General features: G+C 40.4%; 1 protein-coding gene across 2 annotated transcripts in view; it reads right to left on the bottom strand.

Annotated features, from left to right (window-relative positions):
* Positions 1–3,990: 3,990 nt before the first annotated feature.
* The window catches only part of necab3 (N-terminal EF-hand calcium binding protein 3), a 53,598-nt gene continuing 41,309 nt past the window's right edge, over positions 3,991–16,279 (bottom strand). For both annotated transcript variants that reach the window (XM_088337290.1, XM_088337289.1), the window contains exons 7-13: positions 14,746–14,822; positions 13,037–13,104; positions 10,598–10,645; positions 7,026–7,138; positions 5,106–5,183; positions 4,921–5,012; positions 3,991–4,254 (exon numbers count right to left, since the gene is read on the bottom strand). In XM_088337290.1, the coding sequence (XP_088193416.1) occupies positions 4,226–4,254; positions 4,921–5,012; positions 5,106–5,183; positions 7,026–7,138; positions 10,598–10,645; positions 13,037–13,104; positions 14,746–14,822 (505 nt within the window). In that variant the 3' untranslated portion in view covers positions 3,991–4,225. The remainder of the gene's footprint in view (positions 4,255–4,920; positions 5,013–5,105; positions 5,184–7,025; positions 7,139–10,597; positions 10,646–13,036; positions 13,105–14,745; positions 14,823–16,279) is intronic.

Here is a 16,279-nt window from a genome sequence, read left to right as displayed (position 1 = left end):
CCTTTTTTTCTTTTCCTTTTGTTTCCTTTTTTCTCAGCTTTTCACTACTTTTTCATTTTGGTATTTTTTTCTATTTTGTTCTATTCCCCCTTCCTTTAAGTCATTTTGTGCATATTTTTACATAATATTCGGTCATCTAGGGATGAAAAAAAGCTAAAACAACCTGAAGAGCCGTTTAGGAGCCAAAAGAGCCGGTTCCTTTTAGTGAGCCGAGCCGAAGAAGCCGGTTCTCGAAAAACTCTACTGACTTTACTCAACTTCCAAATACCGCATTTAGGACACAACGTCAGGGGAACCCGTGTATTTTTACCTTCATGCACTGTAATTTTTACTTAATTCGCTTCTTAATGAGCAATATCGAGCCCTGATTTCTGTGAGCTGGCTCGATTTTCTTGTGCACGGAAAAGCTCTGGGCGGTGCGCATATGCGCACACACGCAGTTTAGAGGGAACATTGCATGTTACTCTAGTTTTTCTAACAATTGGCTGCCCTTTAGCTGATCAATATCTCATTTGTTCTGTCTTCTCTCTTAAATCCTTTCATTTTGCAGTTAAAATTGATGAATTGTATGCATTGGAAATTGAACCCGGATCGCAACAGTGAGACGCCAAAGCCTAACCATTAGATCAATAAGATTGTAGGTGACATAGGAATAGGCATTTGATTTTATATCATAATCACACTTTGTTTTACTTATGGGGCCATGTTGTACAACGTTGTAATGGAGCATTATGGGAAACATCCAGAAGAACGTCGTACTATATGGGACGCTGAGTAAAAATCGTGTGATGATCCCTACAGGTCTAGCGATTACACAGTGGATTTAGGCTTATTAAAGATCGTCATATTATTGTTATCGTTATTATTGACAGGGTTGGGTAGGGTTACTTTAACTGGATTACTTTCAATGACTTTTGGATTACTCCAATACCAAATATGCTAAGAAAAGACAAAAGAAAGTAAATATCAATAAAATGATGACTCACAACACGCGGTAAGCTTTCTCTCCTGGCTTTGATCTCTTTGATCTCCGGCAAAACTAACATAAAATTATTAGCATATTTGGTATTGGAGTAATCCAAAAGTCATTGAAAGTAATCCAGTTCAAGTAACCCTACCCAACCCTGATTACTGATAATATTATAATCGGCCCGGGCCACGAGAATATAGCCAGACATGAAACCAGTCCGTGGTCCAGAAAAAGTACATACAGACATTATAGTACACAGGTGTCAAACAGGCGGCCCGTGGGCCAGGTCAGGCCCGCTAAGGGATTGAATCTGGCCTGCGAGACAACACTCAGAGAAGCGCAAGAGAAAAACAAGCTGCAGGTTGAAATATGTCAACTTGATGTTGCCAAAGCCAGGTGCCTCTCACAAATACACTGTACTTGTATTTCTCTCTCTCTCTCTCTCTCTCTCTCTTTTCCACCCCTTTACTCCCACTCTGTCTTTGTCTCTTTCACTCTCTGTGTCTCTCTTTTTGTCTTCCTTTGTTGCTCTTTGTCTCTTTCTCTGTGTCTTTTAAACTCTTTTGCTCAACCTTCCTTTTTCCCTTTTCTCTCTTTTCTCTTTTCTCTCCTTCTGTCTTTCTATTTTTCTTTGGATCTGTTTCTTCCTCTCCCTTTCTTTTCCCCCTCTCTCATGACTTTTTATATTTTGTTACTCACGCTCTCTAACTCTCTCTTTTTCTTTCTTTGTCCTGCCCTCTCTCCTTTTCCCTTCCTGTTTCTCTTATTTCTTTATCTCTCTTTTTCTTTCTCTTTAATCTACTAGTCCGACCCCCGACAGAATGTTTGTTCTATCGTGTGGCCCCCGAGTTAAAATGAGATTGACACCCCTGCTTTAACTGGATTACTTTCAATGACTTTTGGATTACTCCAATACCAAATTTGCTAATAAAAGACAAAAAAAAGTAAATATGAATCAAATGATGACTCATATTTAGTTTTTTGTGGTCCTTTATTAGCATATTTGGTATTGGAGTAATCCAAAAGTAATTGAAAGTAATCCAGTTCAAGTAACCCTACCCAACCCTGGCGATTATCTAAATACAGTCATCCAGAGAATAGCCGGTTTTCCTTGAGTTGTAGCTCCAGGTCATCTGTTTCAAAGATGGATCTATCTTCTCTCCCGACGCTGCCTCAGTCGCTCTCCGGACACGATAAGAATCCACAAAGTGCCCGCTGGTGACGACCATTTACTCTTCTGACTTTCCTCTGATCCGATTTAATTGAATCATCTATTTTTAATGTAGTGAACCACTGAGATACGAGCTCAGCTGTAGCTCTGCCAGGCAGTTTGTTTGACAGCATACACCAGCCTTTCACACTTGTACACACAGTCACGCCCTCCCAACACGCACAGCCCTACCTAACGTGCACCCGTCATAGCATTTGCTGTCTACTGTCTGCTGAGCACAATGCACAATACGTAGCTTGCCAACATCATTTTTGCCGTTTCACGTATTCCGTTACTCCCCAAGCCTGCACAAAATTTAGTCATTTTATTCCTATTTAGTTTCTTTTGTCTTTTATTAGCATATTTGCTATTGGAGTCATCCAAAAGTCATTGAAAGTAATCCAGTTAAAGTAACCCTACCCAACCCTGATTATTGATAATATTATAATTGGCCCAGGCCACGAGAATACAGCCAGACATGAAACCACTCCGTGGTCCAGAAAAAGTACATACAGACATTATAAAAGCAGGACTGCATAATCTATTTCAAAATCTCATTATTCATTCATTATTTCTTATTGTCAGTCAAGTTAAGTCGTTAAACATAATAGTACAATATGTACAGTGCAGGGTGTAGCATCTCAAAGCGAAATAATGAGCTGGGGAGATGACAACCAGCTCTCCAAGGAGGCAGGATGGTGACACGGCCTTCAAACGCATGAATGCATGGGTGGTTGCGTGTGTGTGGGTGTGTGTTTTGTGTATTCGTGCTCTTCGTCAATGTTCCCTCTAAGCTGCGTGTGTGCGCATTTGCGCACTACCCAGAGCTTTTCCACGCACAAGAAAATCTAGCCGGCTCACAAAAATCAGGGCTTGAAATTGCTAATTAAGAAGCGAATTAAGTCAAAGTTACAGTGCACGAAGGTAAAAATACAAGGTTTCCCCTGACGTTGTGTTCTAAATGCGGTATTTGGAAATCAAGGTCGAAGTAGAACGAAGTTGAGTAAAGTCAGTAGAGTTTTTTGAGAACCGGCTTCTTCGGCTCGGCTCACTAAAAGGAACCGGCTCTTTTGGGTCCTAAACGGCTCTTATGGTTGTTTTTGCTTCTTTCATCCCTATATGACCAAATACTATGCAAAATTATGCACAAAATGACTTAAAGGAAGGGTGAAGAGAACAAAAAAGAAAAAAATACCAAAATGAAAAAGTAGTGAAAAGCTGAGAAAAAAAGAAACAAAAGGAAGAGAAAAAAGAAGGAAAAATTCAGAAAAAAGAAACAAAGGAAAAAAAGAAATTAGAGAACAAAAAGAAAAAAAGTAACAGCTAGGAAAAAATAAACACAATGAGATTTTTTTTTAAAGGAATTCAAATAACAGGAAAAAAGAAGAAAAAGTTTGTGTTGCATTCAAACAATTTCCAATTATACCAAGTAAATCGTGTTGCCAACATTGTACTTCCACTAAAAAATGTGATTAAATACAGTTCTGTATCGTGCAACCGACTCAATAAGCCCCCCAAAATGTTAGTATTATGCGACAAAAGCTACCAGGAAAAAAAAAAGAAATGGAAATCTTGTGAAAGAATTGTTGTAAAAACAAATGACGTTTGTAGGCCGTACAACATTTAGTCACTTCGTTCAAAAGTGAAAAATAATTTTGCATTGCCGGAAACTCAGCAAAATGTAACTTGATGTCAAATTTTGGACATGTTTGATCATGACTTAGTTGCCACACTTGGGATTGCTGTTGCTCACTGTTGTTTCAAGTGTTGCTCACCGACTTTGTGTGAACGCTCAGACCCCTAAGGAAAATGACAGGGAACATTGCTTTTTTTGATAAATCTTCATAGAACTTTGGCCCTTCCCATGTATTTTTAACCCCTAGCTGACTTAAGTAGTCAGAAAACCAATGAGGTCCAATCAGTTTTTGTTTTTTTGTTTTATTTTTGGTGCGTGCGTGTGTATATGGGTACATGTGTGTCAATTTGTGCTTGGTTTTGATGCGCTGGTGATCATCTGACAGCATCCGAGGCAGTGGATGTGGCGCTCAGGTCTTAGTCAAAATCCACCAGGAGGCTGCAAAGACCAAAATAAACGATTAGAATACATCATACTCGTGTAAAGTGTACACCCCTGATTTATGACGAAAATCGGAATATAATTTTGTTTTATGTGGGCGAATGCGGCTTACATGTCGTGTCCAGCATGGTCGCCGTGGCGACCGGCTGGCCCCGCCCCCAGGGCACCAGCTGAAGCAGATCGCCTAATTTTCGCGTTTGCTTCTTAATGGGGGGTTTGGGTTTTGCGGATGCTGGCTCATTGCATTTTCTGTCTGCATTTTCCGTTCTGTTTTGCTCTGTCCTGTTTTGTTTGATTCGGAGGAAACCTGCGTTTTCACGTTTGGAGTAAAAGCCTGTTTTTGTTCTGTTTTGTCCCGGAGTTTTGGACGACTTTTATTTAGCTAAATAAAAGTTTTGATCGTCAACGCAGATGAGTTCTCCCTTCCTGTCTCCTGCCTCCGTTCTGGTCCGGTCCTCGTGACATTATATCCAGGTGCCGCTTGTGTAAGTACCAAATCGGTTTTCCTCTTAAAATGTGGTGGGTGCGGCTTATAATCAGGTGCGCTCTATAGTCTGGAATTTACGGTAGATTCTCCGGGGCATGAAACGGTGTCTGATTGTTTCCATGTGAATTACACAAAGAAGTGACACGCCCACAAAAGACATCCAAAGCGAGACACACCTGGAAGCAGCATAGTGGATACAGTCTCAGTATCCTCCAGCATGTTGATGATGCAGCGCTGGAAGTCTTTGCTGCTAGTGGACTGCAGGTAACTAAAAAAAGTGAAAAAGGTTCAAAAGTGTGGTGGATCGAGTTTCAAATATTTGATACGTAATTCACGTAAAACATTAAGTGCCGATACTGACCTCATCCAAGAGAGGCGGTCCTGCCAGAACTCATAAATCACATAAGACGACTTTTCTGCAACCTTTAGAACGGACATACTGCAGAAAGAAATACATTTGTTTGAAATAAGTTGTTCGAGGAAATCAAGCAAAAAAAACGGTTTTAGTGCCATTATCTGATAAATTCGAATGAACTTATTTTGTATTATATGTTCAAAACAATTCAGCCAATCGTTTTCTACTGCTTATCTGATGGGTCGCGGGGGCAGCAGCCTCAGCAGAGAAGCCCAGACCTTTCTATTCCCAGCCACTTCATCTAGCTCATCCGAGAGGAACCTGAGGCGTTCCCAGGCCAGCTTAGAGAGATATTCTCTCCAGGGTGTCCTGGTTCGACTCCGGGGCTTCATGCCGGTGGGACATGCCCAGAACACCTCCCAAGCGAGGTGTCCAAGAGAGGTGTCCAGGAGGCATCTTTATCAGATGCCCAAGCCACCTCAACTTGCTCCTCTCAATGCAGAGGACCAGTCCCTCCTGATGACTAAACTTCTAAACTTATCTCTAAGGAAGACCCCAGCCACCCTGCGGAGGGAACAGTATTCCGGCCACTTGGATCTGGGATCGTGTTCTTAAAAATAATAAACATATTCTGGATCCCTTCATCGGCCTCATCTCCGAAGGGGACGAGGCGGGATACAGGGATGAGGTGGAGTCACTAACAACGTGGTGTTCGAAAAACCACCTCATACTGAACACCACGAAAACAAAAGAACTCATACTGGACTTCAGGAGGAAAGGCAGGAAGCCAGTACCACTCATTTTAAAAGGAGACTGTGTAGAGAGAGTCCACTCTTTCAAATTCCTGGGTGTGCACATCTCCGTTGACCTCTCCTGGTCTGCAAGCACCGGAGCGGTGGTAGGGAAGGCCCAGCAGCGACTCCATTTCCTGAGAGTGCTCAGGAAAGATCATCTGAAACAGCAGCTGCTGGTGTCCTTTTACAAAGCCACAGTGGAGAGCATTCTAACATACTGCATTACGGTGTGGCATGCTAGGTGCACGGCAGCAGACAGGAAAACGCTTCAGAGGGTCATCAACACAGCCCAGAGAATCGTTGGTTGCTCTCTACCCAGTCTGGAGGACATTGCCTGCTCTCGCTACCTCAGCAGAGCAGAAAACATCATCAAGGACTTTTCTCACCCCTGCCACCACCTCTTTGACCCGCTGCCTTCCGGCAAGCGCTATAGGTCACACAAAATAAAAACAAACAGACTCAGGGAAAAGCTCTTCCCCAGAGCCATTACTACCCTTAACACACACCGCACAACAAACTGAAAATCTTGCAAACGCACTACCTCATACAGATGTCAAATTGTATTCATGCCTATGCTCACTTTTCACAATGTTGACAATTTTTTGCACAATGTTGACTATTTTTGCACTTAACGCATATTGCGCTAATACGATTCCGAAACTGTATGTAATATGCTACATGCCCACATTTCTTGTGTAAATATTGTGTAGATTACAACCATATCTTCTTTGTTCCTTTTTATTGTGTAAATTATAACTTTATCTTCGTTGTTCCTTTATCCTCTTTGCTTTCTCTTATCCTCACTTTTAAATGTGAAACTGGAGTGCCACGCCCAATTTCGTTGTCACAATATGTTCAACCCGTTTTGTAACACTGACAATAAAGGTATATTCTATTCTATTCCATTCTATTCTATCTTGGTTCCGTGCTATACCCTTTTGGTCCCCTCAGAATCCCAAGGAGGAGATGTTGTCCTCACAAATTTAAATGTAGATAAAATGAAATGATTGGAAGTAAGCTTTCACAATAGCATGAATGCTACTTCTTGAGTTTGAAATCGAGGTTACATGTTTGCGCAACAAAGGGAAATTCCTGAATACATTCAAAATCAGGATTTAAAAATGATGCTGACTGGAGGTTTCCTGAATGGGCGGACGTGGCGTCCACGTAGCTCTTCAGAACTTCACGAAAGTTGAGCAGATGGTTGTCGTTCACGGCCATTTTCTTCTGAACAAGCAGAATGTTCTGTTGGTAAGGAAAACACATGAAAAGCTTTTATTCAAGGCCTTCGCCGTTTTACTCCGTGAGTCAGAAAGCAATTTAGGATTCTAGTCGGCACAGAAACATGGGAAAGCGTTCACTTATGCGGCCCTGGAGTAATTACTCAATTTAACTGTTACTATGGTTACTGCTGACGATTAATTCTCATATCTGCGTGACAGTTTTTCTAAAAATGTTTTTTTTATTAGTGTTTCTCCAACAGACTGCAACCCTGCTTTTTGGGGGGCGGCAGTGGCTCAGGAGGTAGAGCTCTCGTCTTGGGACCAAGAGGTCGCAGTTCGAATCCCGGCTCCTCCGTGTTACATGTCGAAGTGTCCTTGGGTAAGACACTGAACCACTAATACCCCCAATAAGCGGGTTAGCGCCTTACATGGCTGCACTATAGGGAAATGTGAACCACACTGAAATATAAATGCAGATCATTTCATTTAATTTCATTATACATGCAGTGTTCTGGTTTGCCCGCGTCCCTGCATCCTTGACGCATCGTTTCTGCTGGGGACGCATCGTGTCAAATCAACTTTTTTGAGACAAAATTGTCATTATTATCCGATTCCTTTTTTTTAAAACAAAGATTTACCACACTACAAACTTTTGGTCAGGCAGATCCGTCATTGTTGTTTTGGTCTCGCGGTTCGAATTTTTGTCCGCACGCCGATCTCGGCCAACGATATCTCGTCGCTTCGAGATGACGTCATTGTTGTGGTGGTTGTCGTCGATTTAAAGTGAAAATCAACACAAATTTGGTGATTTATTTAGTCTCAGTAATAAGTTGAAACACAATGCAGAAAGTAATAACAACGGCAATTATTCCGGCACAAAAAAAAACGGCGGAGAAATTCTTCGGAAGATCGCCGAGGCAAGGAAAACACGTGTGTTGAAGCGAACGATTCGACGAAAGAAAATAAACAAAAGAATATTCCTAGGAAGAAAAGGACTTTTCTGCCAAAATGGACCCAATTATATACCTGGTGACGCTATGAGGAAGATGATAATGGATTGGACCTTGAGAAGGCAGTACAACTGTGGCGGGACAGCAAACCACGATGAATATATGAACTGAAAAATCTGAAGTGATAACTTGCTTTGTATTACCAATTAATAAATGATGATTAAAACTGCATGAATATATAGACTAATATTTCAGCAATATTATTTTGTACAATGTACAATATTTTTGTGAACTGAAAAATCTTGAAGGTATAACTGATTTGTATTACCAATTAAGTGAGATGATTAAAACTGAATGAAAATATAGATTAATATAATTATTTCAGCAATAATATTTTGTATCATGTACAATATTGATGTGAACTGAAAAATCTTGAAGGTATAACTGCTTTGTATTACCAATAAACTGTGATGATCCAAACGGAATGAATATATAGATTTATATCATATATTTGTCGCTGATTTACAATTTCAACCTGGATAAGACTAAATTTTGGGGAGCCATAGATCTCTATTGGGACCCATAGAATCTTGAGGTAAAATGAACACTGTACATGCAACAAAAAATACAATGTTTCTTCTTCAGACAAAAAGAAAAAAAACGCTTTCTTTAAGTTGAGTGTTAAGAAGAAAGGCTAAGAAAGTGAAAAAATATTCTGCATTAATATAAAGATAAATCCACATTGAATCGTTGTCCCGGTACATAATCCAATACTGGTCATTGAACCCGTTTATCAGTGACCCTAATGTTATCACTAAATGTACAAGAAAATAAAGGCATTTTTAGAGATTATTACCAATAAACCCCAAATTTGCCAAAATTCGAAAATGTACCTTATAGACCAGAAATAGGGTGAATAAAATCCGAAATACATAATTCCAACTAAACGCTTCTACATACAGTTAACCATTTATGAATGACCCAATTCATTGTAGTTTTGAAACCATCCATCCATTATCTGCACCGCTTATCATCAGTAGGGTCGCGGGGGTGCTGGAGCACATCCCAGCTATCTTCAAGGCAGTGGGCAGGGGACACCCTGAACCGGTTGCCAGCCAGTCGCAGGGCCAGCCAATTAACCAGACATGCATGTTTTTTGAATGTGGGAGGAAACCGGAGTGCCCAGAGAAAACCCACGCAAGCACGGGAGAACACGCAAACTCCACACAGGATGGTTCGATCTCATGACCTCAGAACTGTGTTAGCACACGTGCTAACCACTGCGCTGCCGTGTTCTGAAACCATCATCTCCCAATATTTTGGTTGTATGCAACAGTTTTTTTTTTAATTGACTGACGTTTTGAGCTTTTACAAACCTTACTCTTGCCGTAGTTTTAATTTCATGGGCCTTATAGTAAGTTGTGCCTTATATACAGAAAAACTTTTCACAAAGGAATATTCTTAAAGGTGTGCTTTATAGTCCAGAAAATATGGTAATTTGCTGTTTTTTCAAGACATCATTCATCCCATTTATCTCTCTCTCTCTCTCTCTCTCTCTCTCTCTCTCTCTCTCTCTCTCTCTCTCTTTTTTTTTTCCCACCCTCTCTCTCTCTCTCTCTCTCTCTCTATCTATCTCTCTCTCTTTTCCACCATTTTTCTCCCACTCTCTGTCTCTGTCTATTTCTCCCTCTGTGTCTTTTAACTTCTTTTGCTCTAACTTTCTTTTTCCTTTTCTCTCTTTTCTCTTTCTCTCTTCCTACCATTCGCGCTTTCTTTTCTCTTTTCTTTCCTCCTGTCTTTCTATTTCTCTTTGGATTTCTTTTTTCCTCTCCCTTTCTTTCCCGCTCTCTCACGAGTTCTTTTTTTTATCTCTTTGGTTTCTAACGCTCTCTCCCTCTCTCTATTTCCTTTTCTTTGTCCCACCCTCTCTCCTTTTCCCTCCCTCTTTCTCTTATTTCTTTATCTCCCTTTTTCTTTCTCTTTAATCTACTAGTCCGGCCCCCGAGAGAATGTTTGTTCTATCGTCTGGCCCCCGAGTTAAAATGAGTTTGACACCCCTGTTTTAGGGGATATGAAAACAGTATTGTGAAATACCTTTGCACAATCTGAAATTAAAGAGAGGTTTAAAATGAAAAAAATTATAGCAAAATACCTTTTTTTCTGATAATCTTATGATTTCATTTCATCTACTCTTGAATGCTACGTAGCAAGTATCAATAACTAAAATCAGCTTGTTCACAGTGTAGCAACTTCAGAAAAAGGATGAATGTTGAGGTTTTTGAGTTTTTCCTTGCCCTCATGTTGGTTCCAGATCAGGGGATGGTGTAATAATAGTCTGAAAACATAGTCTGTGTAATAACCTGTGAAGCTTATTATTTTTTCATTTGTATAGCGATTAAGGGCTATACAAATAAAATGACTTGACTTGATTTCTTTTATATGTAGAATTTTGGGGACAAAAATATATGACTCTGTCCAGCCCTATAAATGACCTTGATGATGAATATGTTGATTGTTAGGGTTTGACTTACAGTTGTGGTCATGGGTGCGTCCCCCTTTAAAGGCTCCAATTTTGGATTCTGAAAAAAGAGAATAAGCATATTAAAATATTTCATTGAATGTATAGGTTTCAGTGAAAGTGAGATGGTTATGAATAAAAAAATGATTAGATTTTAAAAGTTTTAAGTGACAGTGTGTATTATTTGACCACTAGATTTGGCTGTTTGGTGCCCTGCGATTGGCTGGCAAGCAGTTCAGGGTGTCCCCTGCCCACTGCCCGAAGATAACTGGGATGGGCTCCAGCACCCCCGCGACCCTACTGAGGATAAGCTGTGCATGGATGGATGGATCGATTTCGCCTGTTTGCTGTAGTGCAACCAAAATAAGTGCTAAAAAACACAAGGAAAAATACAAACTACGGAGACTAAAAAGTTTCTTCTCCTTTTTTTTCTTTCCCTCAGGCTTTTGTAAGGTTTTTGGATACCTGCCCTAAAAAGATGGTGGACAATCATTTAAGTCTCACGCTAGGTGAGGCTCATGTTATGTCAAAAAGAGACGGACTTCCTTTCACTACATAACTACCACATGAAATCCAAGGCGGCAGATGCATGCGCACAGTAGCATCAAACCGCTTGCTTCGTTTGCAATTAAAAAAAGGATACCTTGATTGATTTGCCGTTTCGTGATTGTCTGTGTTTACCGGGTGGTACCCATAATTGACAAATTTGCGTTTTTCGGTAGATTTTCTTGTACGTCGTACGCGTCTTAAAATACATAATAAATGTACTTTGTACGGCAAAAACGTACAGGTTGACAGCCATGGGTATTTATAAGAGGGTTCATGCATTTGTGCTCATTATTCAAATCATTGTGGCTCTTTTTATAACTTGTTTTTTATCGTGCCTTTATTTTCTTTTTATCAATATAAAACAAACAAAAGGCAACAAAGGGGGGAAAAATACATTAAAAAAAATACATCGCAGTGTTGTGGAGTATCTTTCATGGTCGAGTCATTCTTCAAAGTCTTTATTGTTGGTAAGTGGTGTCCTTATTTCCCCTATAGTCTATCCATTTTTTCCGTTTGTCCATGAATTGGGTCTCCTGTATTCTTATTGGAAATGTGGTCCTCTCCATAACAAATATTTCAGTGCACACCCACTGCTCCACGGTGGGGAGCACTTGCGTTACTTTGGCTTCAGAACAGCAATGCGGCGTGCCCCTGCGAACCGCAAACGGTTTTCTGGTCTCCTCTGAGTTGTTTATGTCACGTTTTGTCACCAATGTTGCCTCTAAGCTGTGCGCCTGCGCAATCACGCACTGCCCGCACATTCTCAGAGCACAAGAAAATCTAGCCAGCTCACAAAAATCAGGGCTCAAAATTGCTAATTAAGAAGCCAATTAAGTCAAAGTTACAGTGCATGAAGGTCAAAATACACGGGTTCCCCTGACGGTATGTTCTAAATGCGGTATTTTGAAGTAAAGACAGTAGAGTTTTTCGAGAACCGGCTTCTTCGGCTCGGCTCACTAAAGAGAACCGGCTCTTTCGGGTCCCAAACGGCTCTTTGGGTTGTTTTTGCTTATCTAATCCCAACACGACCAAATATTGTTTACAAATTTTCACAAAATGACTTAAAGGAATATATAGGGCACGTTTCTCACTACAATTTACAGTCAAGGGGTCACACCAAAAACAAAAAACAAAAAAAATAACAAAAACGCTAAAGAATTCTTCATATAAAAGCTCACTATATAATCTGTGTTCAGTGTTCAGATACCTTATGATGAATCCACAGAACAAACTGTAAATACGCCAAAACACCGGAAGAGAACTTAAAGTTATATGATTGGGTGAGTGGGAGGGATGGGTGGAGCTAGCTATGCAAAAAGTGCAAGCACTCCTTCCCTTCTCTCGCCCTACGCAGTCTGCGCCAAAGGTAAGCACATCAGGCTCCCTGTTTGCAGAATGTTGTGAGGTTTTTACAAAATAACTGCTTGCATCTGGTTTGGAAACCAATATGTATGAAAAAAGGGTCAACATTAGTTTAACCGATCTTGAGTCATTGCAAGAAAGAGACACGTTTAAAGTGGTATGTTTGTTGATTTTGGGACAGGGGCTCTGGCATTATTCTCTTTTCATCATTTTTATCAAATCATCAAAAAGAAATGTGCTGAAGACTAAGCTTTTGTCTGGGGCGCGGGTTTAGCAATTTAGTCAATTTGTCTCATAATATATGGTGTGGCTCTTTCCCAAAATAAAATTCATATATTTTGCTTTTATGGCTCTTTGAGTCAAAAAGGTTCCTGACCCCTGGTGTAGACACATCTTATGAATTTGGATATTGCAACCAGTGCTATCCCTGCTGAGTAGAATGATGAAACCGAGCGTCAAATGGAAGTAATGGGTTGAATTGGAAAGTGAGGACAGGAAGCGTTTGATGTCAAGTCAGGCAACAGGAAAGCTCGTTTGTCACCTTACACTCCAGTTTATCAAGCAAACGCTGCAGCCGGCAAATCTGAGAGTCCCATTCGGTTTCCTCATCTAAAAACATACAAATAATGTCATTGTATGGATGGTAAAACAGTTCGTAAACAATTAGGATTACTTTTTTATTAGCAATTTCATTTAGGCTATTGGTAGGTGAAATATGCATACAAAAAATGCTGTGTGTCACGCAGGGTTGGGTAGGGTTACTTTAACTGGATTACTTTCAATTACTTTTGGATTACTCCAATACCAAATATGCTAATAAAAGACAGAGGAAATTAAATATGAACCAAATGACTAAATTTCGTGCAGGCTTGGGGAGTAACGGAACACATGGAACGGCAAAAATGATGTCGGCAAGTTGTTTGGATTTATTTTCATTTTGTTTCTGTGGCATTTGATGTTCGTTTTGCCGGAGATCAAAGAGATCAAAGCCAGGAGAGAAAGCTTACCACGTGTTGTGAGTCATCATTTGATTCATATTTAGTTTTTTTGTCTTTTATTAGCACATTTGGTATTGGAGTCATCCAAAAGTAATTGAAAGTAATCCAGTTAAAGTAACCCTACCCAACCCTGGTGTCACGCCAACTGACTGAACGGAAGAGAAAATCAACCACATTCGCAACACATATGTCTTCATCCGGACCTGCAGGGGTCAGTACAACGATCAGTCAACATAAGATCCCAATTAACTGTCCTGAGAGACAGCCTTATTGGCTTCAAAACAACACGTGCTCCAGAGACAAGGCAACCATCATGTTTTTTTAGAAAAGCAAGCAAAGCTTGAAGAACCACTGTGCTAAATTGTACATAATTGCCAATATTACCCTGGTAGCTAACAGCTCGGTGTTGTACGTTTTGCTATTTCCTAGTGCGTAATGTTTCAGAATACTTGTTTGAATTAATGTAGAGGAAATGCTGAGTCATCCGTCAAACACTAACAAATAGGAATAACACAAAAATGAAGGAACGAGCATGAAATCACTCTGCACCAGTCCCCCTTGTACACCATTCCTCCTACCTAATGTGTTCTGCCCGGAACAGATTTGTAAAAGTAAACAAATGTCATGAAACGGAACGGGACTGTCTTGAAACGGGTCGGGAAGCAGGAAGTAGGAACTCATTTGCGTAGACGATCTGTCACTTTAATTGAGAAAGAAAAGTTGTCCAACACACAAACGGACCAAAAACAAAACAAAGCAGGCTCAAATGCAGGCAAAACTACACACTAGGCATTTAACGGGATTAAACATAACTTGCAGGAATCTCTCAGAATGTTACACCGAAGTGCAGCAAAGTCCAACAAGCACAACAAGAATAAACAGGTATCAAACAGGCATGAACAGGTTTTCAACAAGGGTAAACAATGATCTGACCAAGGGCAGTTCCAAAAGGCACCCATAGGAGTAATCAGGAAAATGCAGGTCAGCCGGTGTCAAGGGGCGGGGCCAGCTGGGCGCCATGACAACCGTGCAGGACATGACAACAAAAAAGCAGATAGATGTGGTGGGGAAAAAAACATAAGGGCTCTTTTAACTGGATTGGGCTTTGTTTACACATTCGTACCGGATAAATGTCTAACTTTCAACTTTTTTTAAGGACAGCTCAAACATTGCACCAGACCTTAAACGCAGGATACACGTACGACTGGGATTTCAATTTATTTGGACGAACTGGATGTCATATTGTGCTTACCTTTGCTTTGAAAGTGTGACGGCCCATTTTTCAGGACTTCTTGAACACCGTTTCCATCACTCGTTTCAACCTCATCACTGTGACAGAAAATAGCAGTAAAATACCAACTTGTGCTACATTCCATTATAGAAAAGAGTATACGTGAGAGTTTGAATGATCTCCAGTTTTACCCATCTTGACCTGCAGTTGAAATTGACAGACGTTTACCATCATTATATATGTAACCGTGGCGTACCTGTCCTACCAAAGATCCACATTAATGCTGGACTGGATGATGAGGTTTTTATTACAGTTGCTGCAAATGAATGAGTCACAACTCGTGATTAGCTTCTCTGCTGGCTTTGATCTCTTTGATCTCGTTGGCAGCTCGTTGTAGACTGCCCAAAACATATCAAAGAGCTTTCTTTTCAATTTACATAAAATATATTTTAGAATATCAACCATCACTGTTTATGTTTACATCCATTTTAACAAGATACTTTTAACAAGAGATCGTATAGTGTTTTTTTAACATTTACAATGAATTCGACATATGTTCCTTTAGTCTGAATTTTAACCAACATCATCCTTTTTATATATATGAGAATATAGAAATAATAACAATAATGAGTATAAAAACGGGTACAATTTACCTGCAAATGAATGAGTCAAACACGTGATTAGCTTTTTTGCTGGCTTTGATCTCTTTGATCTCTATAAGGGGAATTAGCATTTTAGCACAACATGCAACGTCCGGCAAAACTAACATAAAAGGCGACAGAAACAAAACGAAAATAAATCCAAACAGCTTGACAACATCAATCACGTCCCTGTGCATGTTGAGAGATTTGTCAGCTGTGGTTTTAACGTTTAAAATTAACTTTTTGCGGAGCACCAAAAGATCACGTCTTACCGTTGGCAGCTCGTTGTAGACTGCCAAAACCCCCCACCTTCCTGTCGCAAAGTCTATAGCCCAAACCAAACCTCACCACATACCAGCAGGTGGCACTGTTGGACTCATCATTGCAGGACACTTGTACAGAAACTATACAACATATTTCAGCGGGAATTTCAATAAAACAAAAGTTATTACTACACTACACTGTGGATCAGGTGCAGTTGTTGTTTGCAGATGACACAGCGCGTGTGGCTGATTCTGAGGAAACATTGAGAAGGTTGGTAACGGAGTTTGGAAGAGTATGTGATAGGCGTAAGTTATGTGTCAATGTTGGGAAGAGTAAGGTGATGAAGTGTTCACGTGATGGAGTGGGCATGACGTTAGAAATCAGGTTGCATGGACAGGTGCTGGAAGAAGTTGAAAGCTTTAGGTACCTGGGTTGTGATGTGGCTGCAGTTGGTGGAATGGAGTGTGAGGTATTGCACAGAGTGAATCAAGGAAGCAAGGTTTTGGGTGCTCTGAGGAGAGTAATGAACAACAAGAGTATGAGTATAGATGTTAAGAGGGGACTGTATGAGAGTGTGATTGTGCCGACTGTGTTGTATGGTGCAGAGACTTGGAGCCTGAATGCAGATTTAAGAAGGAAGTTGAATGTTT

The sequence above is a fragment of the Urocampus carinirostris genome, chromosome 6 (assembly GCF_059441175.1).
Source record: "Urocampus carinirostris isolate Australia breed hairy pipefish chromosome 6, RoL_Ucar_1.0, whole genome shotgun sequence".
NCBI classification, from domain to species: Eukaryota; Metazoa; Chordata; class Actinopteri; order Syngnathiformes; family Syngnathidae; genus Urocampus; species Urocampus carinirostris.
This window is presented reverse-complemented; position numbering and strand designations above follow the sequence as displayed.